The sequence below is a fragment of the Hippocampus guttulatus genome, chromosome 12, assembly GCF_054856545.1.
Source record: "Hippocampus guttulatus isolate MCC_2025c chromosome 12, RoL_Hgut_1.0, whole genome shotgun sequence".
NCBI lineage: Eukaryota > Metazoa > Chordata > Actinopteri > Syngnathiformes > Syngnathidae > Hippocampus > Hippocampus guttulatus.
In genome coordinates this window covers 5,674,345-5,689,583 of record NC_141272.1, presented here as the reverse complement: position 1 = coordinate 5,689,583, position 15,239 = coordinate 5,674,345, and the positions used below count along the sequence as shown (strand labels likewise).

Here is a 15,239-nt window from a genome sequence, read left to right as displayed (position 1 = left end):
TGGTCATTTTTTTCGGCTAAAAACGCCTTTCTATACATGGTTGTTTTTTTCATCGAAAAACGCCGAATTATACATGGTCTTTTTTTTTTTCGTCTAAAAATGCATTACTATACATTCTCTGTATACCTCTTTGTACCGGCTCGTTCACGACCGACACATCACTTGTGAAAATGTAGGTGATTGAACAGTCAGAGGTGCAGCCAAAAAGTCAAGTCAACAAGTCAAGTCAACAGTATTTATAGAGCACTTTCAAACAGCCATCGCTTTATACAAAGTGCTGTACATGGAGCAATTTAACATGCACAATAAACAGTAAGACAAATCGGTCATAAAGGCGGTAGAAAGCACCAAACAGTGAAACCAAGAACAAATCTAAGTCATGCTGAGTCGAATGACAAAGAATACAAGTGAGTTTTGAGGAGGGTTTTGAAGATGGGCAGCGAGGAGGCTTGCCGAATGTTCAGTGGGAGGTCATTCCAGAGAGAGGGACCAGCAACAGAAAAGGCTCGATCCCCTCTGAGCCTCAGTTTAGTTCTTGGTACTTCTAATAAAGTCTGGTCCACAGACCTGAGGCGCCGGGCAGGTGTGTAGGGGCGGATGAGCTCAGAGAGGTAAGGTGGTGCGAGATTATTGAGAGATTTGAAAAAAGAACCCTTTCTGCACTGAAATACAATGAAATTAATTTTGATTCCGTTTGCTGCAATACAAACCGGATACTTCATACTTGACCATTAATTTAGTTAATTTAAAACCTCAATTCAAAAACTGGCCCAGCGTAGGGCCAGATATGGTTTTACAATGCGGCTCAGATCTGGGCCGAATGCGGCCCACATCATGGATGCCAGACGTGGGCCACTTCAGGACCGTCATTCATTGAGGTATGTGGGCCGAGTGTATGTGCCGTGTCTGCCCCAGAGCTGGGCCAGACCAATTTTGCTGACTGGTTGGGCTCATGTCCCTGCCTTCCGAATGAGCCATGAAAGTCACCTGACGCCACCTCCGGAACGCTCTTTAAAATGGACGACAGCGGTCTTTTGAGGGGAATGCTTTCTGACGACCCTGCGTCGCCGGAAGGCATTTGGGGGTCGTTTTGTGAGGCGTGTTTTCTCCTCACGGGTTTACTGATGGCGGGCTCGACTCCTGAAGGCCCGCCGTGCTCCCACACACTCCTCCGAGCTCCGAGTTTCCTCCTGGGAGGCTTTGGGAAGGCTTCTGTGACCTTGGCCTTGCTTTTGCCAGGCCCCTGCTCTCTTTGTCTCTGGAGACTTCCGAGTCGCCTTAACATGGCCTGGACGGGGCCTTCTGAACTCGGCTCCAGCTTGGACGTGGGCTTTCCCGTCTTCCCCACTGTCACGTACACTGTGGTGACTTTGTTTGAGACGCCGGATTGATGATCCGAAGCTCGATGTTGAGCAGCTGTGTTGGATATGGTACGTCGTTGTCCTGATGCAGTTGTGTTGCTCGAGTTTCGATCATCCTCCTGGTCCACGACCTCACAGCTCAAACCTTGGTGATCTGTTACTTGAACGACGACGCCATCTTCCCTCTCTTTAGCATCACCTCCATCTTCTTCGTCCGGTCCGGCGGAGAACGTCGACGCCCCCCAATTTGATTTGGGTTTGCGAGGGTGGCCGGACAAAGAGGCGGCATCGTGAGCGGAGCCGCGCCTTTCCTTGGGGCTGAAGCGGGTGCCCTCCGCAAAAGAGACGGACGGCCGCTTGGCTTTGGCAATGCTGGAGGTTCGGGGGATGTCAAAGGGGGATGTCACGTCCTCGCTGCTGAAGCCCGACGGGTCCAAGAGCATGTTACACTTGGAGCTCATTTCCTGGAAGTGGCTACCCTCCATTCCTGGAACGTCTGTGAAAAAGAGTGAGAGGAGATTTGCAGCATCGCACTGATGAAAGTTCATGTGAAGTACCTTCTCTCGGTGGGACACAATAAAGAGCCTCCCCCTCCTCCTCGTCACTGTCGAAGGACGACCCTTCAGTCACCCAGCCGGATGAGGGAGGCTCAATGAAGCTGTGGTTGAAGGTCAGCTCTGGGTCATGGTGAGACACTGTGTGGAACATGACATACAGTCAGTGCAAATATGCAACCATTCGCATTTAAACATCACATACGCAGTACAGAAAGGAAACAGGAGCGTTTTTTTTTTTTTTTAATATGACGAAAACGAACCAGTGACCCGAGGGAGGCCAGAGGACCAGTCAGAGATGCAAGGTAGGGCGGCACCAATGTTCGCCAAGACACTGTACACGTGATATTTCATCCGCGCTGACAGTCCTCCATCTGCCACCGTCATCCTGGAAAAAAGAACGGTACCATAGCTGATTGTGTGATGGCTTTTACCTCATTCAGTACCAGCCAATTCTAGACCAAGTCTGAAAAGACGTTTAAAAACGTCATTGGGAGTGAATGAGTTAAAGACGCAACATATTGGAGCCTGATTGAATATGTCAACCCGCGGACAATTACTGGAGTACTTTGAAGGACTTTTTACATTTTAATACATTTTATTTTAATAACAAACTCGATAATACCCATCCATCAATTTGATATTGTAACTAACAAGTGAAAAAAATTAAAATATTAATCCACAGTTATGTTTTATTTGGATGTGCACGCGATGCGTGTTGACCTGTCTTTGCCGTCTGCCGGACCTCCTCCGCAACACAGACAGCAGCAGAGAACAGCGAGGAGCAACAGGAGTAAAGGAAGCAACAGGCCGGCCAAGAGAGCACCTCGGCCACCTGACACACACACACACACACACACACACACACACACACACACACACACACACACACACACACACACACACACACACACACACACACACACACACACACAAAAAACACACTCAGTCATTTTTCAAACTCATTCATATGGGTGGATGACTTAATGTATGAATTGCTGGATGGACATACTGTTCATGCAGGCACCGGTGACCGGGTGGCATCTCACGCCTTCGCCACAGTCACAAGCTGAGGAGCAGTTGAGGCCAAACTGTGCAGTGGAGCAACTGTCATTACAACTGAAAATGATGGGGGTGAGGGGGGGGGGGGGGGGTGATGTCATGTCACCACAGTAAAATATAGTCTCTGAGTCACCACCAGAATAGGAATGATCTCACCTTTCCAGAATTATATACAGTACTTATTTATTTTATATATAAATATCCCCCCCTACCCCTCATAAGAACAATATATCGCTGTGATGTGTTGTGATTGAATTGAAACACAATTGTGGATGAATTTGACGGAAGGCAACATCACCGTGACTGTGTGTGCATCCGTGTAGTGAAATGCAGCTCACCTCTCCCCCTGGAAGCCGGGCCGACAGACGCATTTTCCTGTCACGTGATGGCAGTCACCATGGTAACATGGGCTGCACAGGAAGTGGCAAGCCTCTCCATACGTCCTGTTCGAGCAGACCTCCTTGCACCTGGTAAGGGAGCAATGATGACCCACTTTTGAATTCATCCCTCAATCACCTTATATGTTTGGAAGCATGTTTGTGCGTATTATCCAACACACTGAGAACTACATACACATTTTTTTTTATAATTTACTTACTTACGGACACGTCATTCCCTACAAATGCAAACTCTAATGAGGTCCAAAACAAGAGCTGTGGGTGTGGTACTTTATTCATAATATGTTTATAATCGTTGTTGTTGAAGTTTTCATTGGATCATATTTTGCGCTACCGAGCCAATTCAAAACAGCTCTTTGTACTGGATGTCATAAGTTTTTGCTGTATTAAACGATGACAAATGCTTGATCCCTGAATGCACACACCTGGGTCCTGTCCATCCCGGATTACAGCTCCAACATTCTCCACTTTTGGGATCGCAAGGTCCGTCGTTTCTGCACGGCGGGCACGTCTCCTGGCAGTTGTTGCCATAGTAACCAGGCAGGCACAGGCGGTCGCACCGTGTCCCATTCCAGCCGGTCTCACAGGCCGCGCATGCGCCATCTGTGGGGGAACACGCTTCATCTCCTTGACAACGTCCACAACTGAGGAGTGAAGGTACAAGAAGAGGGCTGATGTTATTTCATATGACGGCCCGGAATGACAAACTGCACCATTTTGGGGAACTCTATGCACACAAACCTCATTTTACACCCGCTGCCAAACATCCCGGGTTTACACGGCCGGTTGCAGTAGTCGCCCTCATACCCCGGGTGGCACAAACACTGCCCGGTGGCAGGGTTGCAGCTACTGTGTGTAAGGTCACAATTACATCGCCGGTCACAGCTGGGCCCCCACCAGCCGGCTTCGCACTCACACACGCCGGTGCGCTGGTTGCACTGCGACACGTAGCAGTTGCAAGTGACGGGACATTTCAGCCCCCAGTGTCCTTTGTGGCACTGACAGCGGCCCGTCAGCTGATCGCAGCCAGGACCCACCGAACCCCCGGGGACGCACTGGCAAGGTTTGATGCAAGTGGACATCCACCAGCCCTCGTCGCAGGTGCAGTTTCCATACACAGGGTGGCAGACTCCGTGACGGGCACATTTGCAGGCGTATTGACACAGAGGACCCCAGCGGTTCGGGTTGCAGGTGCACTCGCCCGTGACCGGGTGACAGCGGCCGTGTGGGTGACACGGGCACACTTGACGGCAGTCTGATGCCCAAAACTCCGGAGGACACCCTGGAAAAAAAAGAACACAGGACTTCTTGACCTTAATGGCAGAAAAAAAACTATGAGATGAATAACCTCTTAAAGCATAGGGCCTCGAACCTTTTGGATCCAGGAGACCTTGTAAATCGAACGCCAATTAAACATAATTGTCATGCGTGAGCCTATTAATGAAAGTTTAATCATTTAAGAAGATTCCTTAAACAGGAATATTCCTTCAATTACCCAACATGCAAATGATGAAAAGGGGTGGCCATAGGTTTTTTTTTTATGTTAAAATGTGTGTGTAAAATTGCAAAATCGTTTAACTCATTAATAACACAACAACAGATTCTCATTTTCCATTTCATTATTTTAAATGAATGCAATATTGATTCAAAATACCTTCCAATTCTAAAGTTTCTCAGTCAAAAATGTTCAATGGTGTTCGCCTGTACTCACGTGTTTTACAGTGAGCTCCATAGTAGCCTGGTGGGCAGCGACAAACTCCAGGATAGACACAGAGCTCATCCTTCAGACAGGCCTGATCACCCTCACAAACAGCTGTATACACACAAACACACACACACACACACACACACAACACAATGAAGGAGACCACCACAACCAAAGCCTACACAAAGAATGCAAACATACAAAAATGTTCATAGGTATGCTCGAACTCACGTATCGTGCACTCTTTTCCATCCTGACGCCAGCCTGTGCAGCACACAAGGGTGGATGGATCCCTGTAAAAGTGTTTTTCAACTAAATTAGCTTGATAGAGTGGACATTTAACAAAGGCTCATAAAGGAGACAAACAAGAGAGCTCTGAACCAGCATGACCACCAGTCAACTCCATTGCGTGCTTATAAACACATTGTCACCTGCCCTCATCACTCTCTCGCAGAATGAAGTCAAGATGTACCTGGGGTTGTGGCAGACATTCCTTCCAGCAGAGTCCAGCGTGAGTGAGCAAGACAGCCAACAGCAGCATAAAGTAGTCAGAGTTGTGAGGAGAAGCTTCATCTTCTGAAAATATCTCTTTAGAATGTCTCCCTTCAAGTGTCTCGGTTTAACGAGATCCACCCTCCACCCTTCCCCTGTTCTCGTTCTCTCTCCACACCGAGTCGTCCTGTGGCCGTTCTGCATAGGGGTCAGAGCCACCGGGTTTCCTCTTCCCATTTCCTGGGGAAGTTGAAGCCGCTTCCTTCTATTCAGCCAGATGAAGCTTTTTAAAGATGGGGGGGGCGCACACATCAGCGGTGACTCGCTGACGTTACACAAGCGCACAACCCCAAATGCTGGTGCTGTTCCCAGAAGCTACACGGGTGCCATCATCCAGGAGATGACCCACCCGGCCAGCATGTGCTGCCAAGTGTGTTTTCATTCACCGGCAAGTGTAATCGCAATTGATGAAATACAGAGAGATAGGTTCCGATATATTTGGCCAAAGCAACAATGGATTTGAAATAGAATGGTCAAGATGTGATTAAAGAGTTAGACCTGAATTTCCAGAGGCTCGAAAGCAGGACTTGCTCTTTGAAATGCTTTGAAAGACATTCAATGCAGTCACCTTCATTTGAAATCAAAATGTACCTTGATTGTTTTATTTGAAGTCCATTGTACTTTGAAATCCAGGTTGAAACCTGCCCCCCCCAACCTATGTACAGTATATGATTAAAGTCGTTCAAAGCATTTTTGACCCTTTCATTCACCCTGTAACCTGATAAAATGCTAAGCTGTCCACTGTAGTAACCGCTGTCCGTGAGAGGGTTAAAATCATGTTTTCCAAAATCTTTTTCTTGCGTTGTACATTCCTTTAGTCATTTTAGTAAATTACTTTTTACCCCCCCTAAATTATTTTGTTTCTAAATGCTTTTAAATGTATTTTTAATTATATGAGTCACATTGATTTACAGCACCTTGTGTATGAAATGCACTTGACTACATATACAGTGAATATACAGTAGCTGCACTGCCTTGCGGTGGCGCCGAAAACCTCAGTGGTTAAAATTACAGAAGATCTTTCCAATGCAAACCCCAGATGTGTTAAATAGACTTTAATTATCAATGTGTCACTATCAGAGAAATATCCGCATCATTTTTTTTTGTCACACTTGCATTCAAATGTAATTCCATTTCTTTTGACAGAAATAAAACGCATCCTTACAAAAAACAAACAACAAATGTAATTGGAAGGAGAATGACTGTGTAAGGATTGAGTGGTCCGACATGCGCTCACTGGCCAAGCACTGCTGTGGGCAACAGAGGCAGATTGAATTTGTGACTGGCAAATCATTCACTTCACAATTTAAAGTGATGGTGACTTGGGCCTGAGCTTTTTGTTGTTGTTGTAATCTCAAATATCTATTGACATACATGCAACCAGCATAAAATACATCAGCTCACCGGCAGGCTGTGCAGAAGATCCTGCTCATTTGAATCAGCTGTGCTGAAGGAGGGAGGACACTTGAGGAGCGGAGTTGCCCGCCCCTGCTCTAAATACAATGTGCAAGTACCAATGTTTTTTCAAGAGCATTAACCAAGAAATTGAATGTGTTTGGAAGCATTACACCAGGGGTGTCAAACTCATTTTTGTTGCGGGCCAGATTTTTGTTAGTTTCCCTTGGAGGGCCATTATGACTGAAACCATATAAAGATGTCAAGAATCATGGTTTATTCACCTATTGTTGAAGTTACTGTCATGAGGGGTTTGGTAACATGTGGTAAAATGTTTACAACAGTATCACTTTTATTTGTTACAAATGTGAATTTGACATTTTGGTAGCGATTTTAGGAAGCGTCATGAAAGTTGACATCTTTGATTTGCTGTCGCGGGCCAGATAAAATGATGTGCTGGGCCAGATCTGGCCCCTGGGCCTTGAGTTTGACACCCGGGCATTAGACTGTGTTCCAACTGGACTGTTTGCCAACACCATGAGCGTGCATGTCTGGAATCCAAATAAAGGCTGCACAGCACTGTAGAAATAAGACCTGTAAGAGTGGACATGCTCCATTTTGCCACAAAAGTCCATATTCATCCTCATCTCAAAGCAGTTAGGCGTTGGGAGTTAGGGTGATGGCAAATATAGATATATATTTTACACATAAAAATAGTTTTTTTCTCTCTCCATCATTTAAAAAAAGTTAAGTAACCCATAAAATATGCTTTTTTTTTTCGACTCATGACACTGATTTACTTTCTGTACAAATTCCAAATAAATCCTTGCGAGAATAGCTTCTGAAGACATACAAACATACAGCACATTAAGCAATTCAAGCAGCAGTTTAAGGCCCATGGGGTTAAAATACAGTGGCTGCTAAATGAAGGAAGAATTGAGTTAAAATTCCCCGAATTAAGTAAAAGTTGCAAAACTGTAGTGTGGCTAAATTATTATTGTACTCTCAGGTACTCAAAGCTCTTTACACTTTTACCTCATTCACCTACTGATGATGCAGCATCAGGAGCAACTGGTGGTTCAGTATCTTGCTCAAGGACACTTCAACACTGGCCGGGATCAAACTACCAACCTCTGTGTTGGGAAACAACCACTAAGCCACGCTGCCCACAATTTATAATTTATCAGAATGTATAAGTGCTCAAACTTACATTTTTTATCTTACCCTTACAGTGCACCTCTCATTGAAAAAAATGTGTATCGGTTAGTCTTTGGTTCTAAAAGAAATAAAAGATGCATGCATGTAAACATACAGTATGTTAGTGATCACTGTTTTCCAGATAAGTGAACTTTAGCCACTATGGAGAAGTTTTTTTCATGACTTAAAATTGAATGCATTTAAAATGTGATATGATGAGCTAAAGAAAATGTGAGAGGGTCTGTGTCTTTTGACAGTTGCATAGTATTCTTGCGATAATGCAGGAAAGCTCGCAGCAGCACATTCAAGTCATCTTTTAGAACAAGCAGTGGGATCGAATAGTTGCAGGTGGTGGCGGTGGGCGGTGGGGGGGGGGCTTAAAAAAGAACTTGCAACAGGCTTCTCATGTCTGTCAGTGCCTCAGGAGGCCATTTAGTGCTGCGGCTCCCCGCTGGCCTCGGAGTCTGCGATGATCTCCCAGCCGGACGTGGAGTTGCTCATGTGGGTGGGGCCCCGGCCACTGCCCGACCACGTCAGGAAGCCAAAGCTGTACCGCACAGAGACAGACAGGCCGTAGGTCAGCTCAATGGGGCGGGGATTAACGCTAAATATAGCGAAGGGTTGGCTAAGCTCCCATGATCATAATGGGAGAGTAGAATAACGCACAAAAGACCAACGCGGTGAGGAGTTGCTTCACCCAGATTGTGACCATCAAAGTAGCATCCTGAATCAGGCAAATACATAACGTACATCCCACTCAAAAATCTGCGATACAGCGGGGCCACGCAAAATAGCGAGAAAACACGTTCTCCTTTGTACAGCTGTGGACTCCACTCACAGGTTTCGGATGCGTGACTCCGCTGGCTTTTCAGTGCCATCCACTTCTGTCACAGGGCCTTTGTCTTCTTCCTCGTCACTAAAGAGACATACACATTTTTTGATTCGATTCATGTCGATTGCATCTTTCAGTGTGATGAAAACTTTTCCCAAATACGCATTTTCCATGAGTTGCTTTTGGGATCATGGTGGATCAAGAGGCTTGACCTGCTGCTATCAGGGGGAGGAATTCCAAGCATCTTGGCTTTGATGACTTTTCTTCTTTTATGAATGGCAGCTCGCACGGCTTCCAAGAGAAACCCGGGACACCTTTCCTCGCTCAGAATCTCCCTAGAGAGGAACAAATGGAAGCTGCTTTAACATAAATTGTTCAATAATATGCTGGAATTATATCCTGAGCAGAAAACAAGGAGTGTATGTTCTGAGCAGTCTTGACAAGAATCCAGCGATTCATGCCCATTTGTTTAATGATTCTTTCCAAGTGACTGGGGAATTTGATGTGCAAAAATCCAACTGAAATCTTAGAGTTTAGTTATTAAACATCCTACTTAACGCTGAGGATGACCTTCAAGGGACTACAGATTTTGCTCCGTGTTGCTGCCCTCTAGTGGTATGATAAAAAACAGCTACTTGTGCTTGTTGTTTGTGGTCCCTTCCAACGTGATAAGAAAAGAGAAACAGGAGATCAAAGAAAGGGGACGCAGTGACTTTATTTTGGTCTGACATGCTCTACTGTGATATCTTAGGGTCTTGACTTTGAAAAAATGGTATTGCAAGTAAATGTAAATGCAAAAGACACAAATAGACAGTTGACATACCTTTGATAGTAATTCAACTCTTCTTGCACCAGGAAGAGGTTGGTTTTGAGCTCATTCCGCTCGAAAATGATGTCCCGCACCTCCTTCTTGGTGAAGCAAGGCTGGTCAGGATTCTTATGGGCATCTGAAGGCTCTGTCTTCCTATTCACCTGACTTGGACTGGACTGAAAAGGATCCAAAAAGGCACCGAATTAATTCACACAACTACACTTCATTTATGTTGGTTAGAATTGTTTAGAATAGGTGCGCTGATTCAGTTTTGCGTTTTAAGTCTAGTAATATAACCGATTGTCAAAAGTTGTACGTTTACGCGAACCTGGAAGCACTGTTCTTTATATGTTCTCAATGCGTGCACAGTCGTAAAAACAAAAGAGGAGGAATAACGTAATAAACGTCGTACGTGACTGTTGCTGTGGTTTCTGTCCATCTGCGCTTGCAGCTTTTCGATCACTTTGACTTTCTCTTTCAGGTCGGCCTCCATGTCGGCCTTTCTCTCCACCGTGCTCTTGAGCTGGGCCTGCAGCACGTTCTGCTTGTGTCGCAGCTCCGCGTTCATTTTCATGAAGCGTTCCAACTGCTCCTGGAGCTACACGGGAGCACATGTGCGTCAAGTTCAGTACACTTCACGTGCAGCAATGAAGACAAAATGGGAACCATCTTTTGCCCGGCAGGTCGTAACAATGGCAGAAAAGACTAAATAAATATCAAAACACAGTCATCACAATTACATCACTGAGCATTTATTTGAGCAGACCGAGAAATTTGTTTTGAGTATCCTGTCGTGAAGGTCGCCAGTCAGCAGATGAATAACAAACACACACCCAGTTACGACAGCTATTGACATCATGTGGTGCAAATAGCACGCCGCCCGCTCACAAATGGAGGGGAAAAACCTGTTCAGACTGGTCTAAAGTGCAACTATTCCTCAACCAGGAAATATAAGGGCAGTCTGTCATCTTGACTTTAACACAGCTCCCTGTCATGAATTGAGGTTCCTTTCTAACATTACATACTGATGCACTGAGCGTTGTGTGCACCTCTCATAACGCTGAAATAATGAGGGCCACTTTACTTCAAAATTTAATTTCAAGCCACGTTTTGCCCAGAGCTTTACTTTTGGACCATCACTTAGCCAGTTGGATGCCGAAATCATTTGAATGTGTGCGCAAACCCAGGAATAGTCTTTTTTTTTTTTTTAAACCAGTTCAAATAAGACAGCTGAGAAGGTTCGAACTTCTGCAAAGGTTCAAGCATTTGAAATCTGCAGAAATTAAGATGTGAAATTTTCCAGATTCAAGTCTGGATCTGTAAGAACGTCAAACCAAACCGTAGCCCACTTGGTGGGTAAAATGTCATATCAACAGACGACAAAGGCCACAGCGTTTATGTCTGCTTACCGCCTCCACCTCCTTGGAGATGGTGGTGATCTCTTGGACTTTGGACCTAAGCTCATCTCTCTGCTTGTCCACCACCTGCTTCAGCTTCAGCATCACTTCTCGCTCCTGCTGCTGGATGCGATCTACACACATCACAAGTGGACACGAACCAAATACAATACAATACAATACAATACATCCTGATTTATATAAAAATTGTACTCACTCTGTCAAGACTAAGCATGTGCTTACTACAGGATAAATACCTTTTTTTCTAAATAAGAACATAGGCAGTGATAGACTAAAATGCAAAACAGAAATGTTCAACTTCAGATATTTATTTTTTTTGGTTTGTTTTGTCACTTTGTGTTTGTTGTTGTTACGTCGTGTGGACCTGATGTGGACTTTTTTCAGCATTTTTTGGCCACGACATTCATCAAGGAGGAAACTCTGTGCTTGGTGGTTGCGCCTTCTCGGCAGCATGGGTATGCCAGCACTGTTTTTGCCTGGGAGGAATGTCGGGGCCATTTGACTGTCGTTGCTGGACAGTCCCGGGGCGCTTGTGTCTTGTGCCTGTTATGGGCAGCATTTTTCACAGCCCCACTTTGTTCAGCGGAGAGATCGGTGCTGTTGAACGGTCACCGGCTGGATGGATGTAAGGCTTGAGGAGCCGACGATGAGAAGAAAGGAGCGTTAGCGCGGAGCGCCGATGCGGATGTGGAACTGGGAGTCGCGGCTTGGAATTGAAGTGGATTTACATGGGACAGGAGATGTGAGCCAATCTCTTTTTCCTCAATGGACGCTACAGCTTCGTGTTTGCTTTCAAAACTTAGCTTGTAGCAGACGTGTGCACATTTTCAGCATGACGTCTCTCATCCACTGGTGAAAGGACACTTTGATCCTCTCCTCTTTCATCTATAACTGCTTCAGAGAACAAAGTGTATGCAGAAAATTGGTGAAGATTGCACGACTGTCTGTGTCCTATGTGTTGTGTTGTGTTATTTTTGTTATTTTGACTTCAAAATGGCGCCGCGTGAGTGGCTGCCTTTCCAGCAGCTCCTATATTTTGTTGTTCTACTTCTTCCTTTCATAACTTTGCTGCTGTGAATCTGGAATTTCTCCATTGCGAGACTAATAAAGGTTTTCTTATCTTATATTGCCTTTACGATATCACTTCAACTATGTAGCCATTTTCGACACCACTTCATCAGTTTGGGCCAGAGGTGTTGTGCTTCTTGTGACTGCGTGTTGCTCGTCATTGCTTCAGCCCCAATTTCTGCCATGCTTCATGTACAGTAAGTCACTTTGAAAACTTTGGAGCTGCTTATCTCAGCTGACATTGGGCAGAAGGCAGCCTACACCCTGAACTGGTCACCAGGCAGTCGCAGGGCACATATAGAGACAAACAACCATTCACACCCTCATCCACACCCTCACTGCTATTCTACCTGTACCTCAACCTTATTCCATTCAAACAAGAAAATGATTAGTATTAATTGAAGTGTGCCGCAAATAGAGAAAATCTGGAAAGTAAATGACACCGCTGCAGAAAAGGTTGAGAATTGCTTACAGATGCCACAAAATGCTACTTTGTGGCATACTTCAACATACCATCCTGCGCATGGCTGCCTTTTAGCCTGCTCTGCAGCTCCCCGTTGTTCTCCTGGAGCTGCTGGATTTGAACTTGCAGTTCCTCACACTTGCTCCTCCATTGTTGCTCCTTCTGCTGCTGATGTTGCTGCTCCTGATTGACAGAACAGGACACAATCGCAGACGGGACAGAAATATCGTTTCACTGGTTTTAATACATACAGCTTGAGCAACTGTAAACTTGTATTAACACGTCCTATGGAGAATTTTTAAGGTGCGGCCAGACTTGGGAAACTATTTAGAAGGAATCAAACGAACGTTAAATGTTAAATGGAGTATCATTGTAACCAAAGAGTTGTGTTACTGTAACAGAACCAAGAAAAGTACAAAGTGCAGTCTAAATTCAGCCCGTGAGAACATGTTTTATCTAGTGTAACTGTCCCTTGTGATAGTGGAAGTTCAGAGTGACTGCATTATGAAAATGTAGCCTATGTTTAAGTGTTTTTCATAGTAACTAGAAGTGCAGGATAATTGAAATATGAGCAAAGAAATTACAAAGTGCCAGTAATGCCAAAAGATTGCTTGCGTTCAGATTTTTTATACAAACAGCAACTTGGGACTGTATCGGAACCAAGGAAAATAGAAATTAGCAGAACAGCCAACATTCAGCCTGTCTTGCTATTTTTTTATTGAAAGGCTACATTGTAAGTGTAATAAAAGTGTAGCGTAGCTAAAATACTGTATAAACAATGAAAGTACAACGTGACAGTACAGTCGAAAGACAGCCTCTATATGCATTGCTAAGACTATCTATACTGCACAAGTAACATTTGATATTTAAAAATGAGCGAAAAAAGAAATTTTCAAACAGAAGCTGCACGGAGCAGAAACGGCAGTGGTTATTTTGCCCTAAAATAACCACTTAAATTGAGTGAAACGCAGGTAACGGCCTCCCTTGTTTTAATTAGTGCTAATTGCAACCATGCAGATTCTATTCAAACCAATGCTGTAAACCTGATGATGCTGTCCTTCCTAAAATGTATAGTTTAGTTTAAAAAAGTCCATTTTCAGAGTAAAGGAACTGCACGGTGGTTTCAATTTAATTAGACTTTTGACCATTTGGGAAGTACAGTATTTACAGAAATTCAACGTTTCATATTTAAAAGACAGCACTTTCGTTTCAACAAAGGAGAAATCAGAACTGACTTTGGTACAGTACTGACTCATAATGTTACAAGCTATCTGTGGTGGCTGGTTCACGTGAATGTAATACACGGTCATTACGTTTCTGCTTCTGAATCGTGTGACCATTTTCAACACGGCGCCAGCCAGAAGTGAAAGCGATCCATTACGTTTACGGGTTGAAAGTTATTTATATCTCCTCACCCTGGTTTCGTGATTTTCGTTGACTTCGTCGTTATCCTTGGCCGCCCATTTCTTTTGCTGCAGCTTTAAGCTCTCGAAGGTCCGCAGCAGCTCTTCTTCCCTGTGTTTGTGTGCGTGATTCCTGGCCGTGAAGCTCTCCAGAAGCTCCAGCACTTTCACCACCCTGGGCACCAGGCCCAGCACGCTCTCCTTGCCGTAGCCGTCGATGAGCTTCTCCAGCTCGACCCCGATCACTTTGGCAATCTCGTAGACGTCGTCCACCGTGAGAGACGAGCAGCTCTTGTCGAAACAGCCGCTGCCCTTTGCTTGGCTGTGAGACGCAGGTAGCTCCATGTCCGAAGTCGAACGCTCCTGTTTGTCATGCTCAGCGACAACTAAACCAAAGGTGGCTCATTGGAGCAATAAATTGTTTCAAAGAAACAAAATCAGGGGATGGACTTCAATGCAACCTGCTCATGTGGTCAAGTAAATATTAAGGAGGAAAGAAATGGGACATCTGATATGTGTACCAAACTGTATGATGATAAAACTGGCTAGCTGAAGTCAACCCGCCGTTGGATCCGCCCACTGTTCTAACCAATGTAGCACAAGCGCGCATTGTGCGCGCGCGAGCGAACACACGCACACGCAGAGCATTTGCGTGATAGGTCGTGTGTCTGTAAACCCTCTGGAGCGTGAAAGTCGAGTTTCATCACTTAAAACGACCTTTTTCAAGTATCATTTCTGTATGTTGGTCGGACACATATCTATCCATCCATTTTTTCGATCCGCTTTATCCTCACAAGGGTCACGGATGTGCAGGGGTCTATCCCAGCAGTCTTCGGGCTGCAAGCGGTGGGGACACCCTGAACCGGTTGCCAGCCAATCGCAGGGCACAAAGAGACGAACAGCCATCCGCGCTCACACTCACACAATTTAGCGTGTTCCATTAACCTGCCATGCATGGTTTTTGGAATGTGGGAGGAAAACCCTCGAAGGAACGGGGAGAACATGCAAACTCCACACAAG

The 15,239-nt window shown here is 45.1% G+C and overlaps 2 protein-coding genes across 2 annotated transcripts; both read right to left on the bottom strand.

The window, feature by feature from the left end:
• Window positions 1-221: 221 nt before the first annotated feature.
• On the bottom strand, window positions 222-5,752 carry scarf1 (scavenger receptor class F, member 1). The gene is made up of 11 exons (XM_086126353.1): window positions 5,553-5,752; window positions 5,312-5,373; window positions 5,087-5,188; window positions 4,117-4,657; window positions 3,801-4,019; window positions 3,316-3,444; window positions 2,928-3,034; window positions 2,639-2,750; window positions 2,179-2,303; window positions 1,919-2,056; window positions 222-1,857 (listed from the first exon to the last, which is right to left on the bottom strand). The coding sequence occupies exons 1-11, from the start codon at window positions 5,651-5,653 to the stop codon at window positions 833-835; spliced, it is 2,661 nt and encodes an 886-aa protein (XP_085982479.1). The 5' UTR covers window positions 5,654-5,752; the 3' UTR covers window positions 222-832.
• Window positions 5,753-6,672: 920 nt separating this feature from the next.
• On the bottom strand, window positions 6,673-14,782 carry rilp (Rab interacting lysosomal protein). Its single transcript, XM_086126357.1, has 8 exons — window positions 14,232-14,782; window positions 12,867-12,999; window positions 11,277-11,398; window positions 10,280-10,465; window positions 9,880-10,043; window positions 9,269-9,391; window positions 9,063-9,140; window positions 6,673-8,771 (listed from the first exon to the last, which is right to left on the bottom strand). Exons 1-8 carry the CDS (start codon window positions 14,562-14,564, stop codon window positions 8,657-8,659), a joined length of 1,254 nt encoding a protein of 417 aa, XP_085982483.1. The 5' UTR covers window positions 14,565-14,782; the 3' UTR covers window positions 6,673-8,656.
• Between the last annotated feature and the right edge of the window lie 457 nt (window positions 14,783-15,239).

Bases quoted from the DNA above. Each gene is read 5' to 3' on its own strand.
- scarf1 (XM_086126353.1), bottom strand. From the start codon at position 5,653: ATGAAGCTTCTCCTCACAACTCTGACTACTTTATGCTGCTGTTGGCTG. The intron at 5,374-5,552 runs GTACATCTTGAC...ACACTTTTACAG, and splicing joins AATGTCTGCCACAACCCCAG to GGATCCATCCACCCTTGTGT. The intron at 4,658-5,086 runs GTGAGTACAGGC...TTTTTTTTCCAG, and splicing joins TGGAGCTCACTGTAAAACAC to GGTGTCCTCCGGAGTTTTGG.
- rilp (XM_086126357.1), bottom strand. From the start codon at position 14,564: ATGGAGCTACCTGCGTCTCACAGCCAAGCAAAGGGCAGCGGCTGTTTC. The intron at 11,399-12,866 runs GTATGTTGAAGT...TGATGTGTGTAG, and splicing joins AGGCAGCCATGCGCAGGATG to ATCGCATCCAGCAGCAGGAG. The intron at 10,466-11,276 runs GTAAGCAGACAT...GCTCCCGTGTAG, and splicing joins TCTCCAAGGAGGTGGAGGCG to CTCCAGGAGCAGTTGGAACG.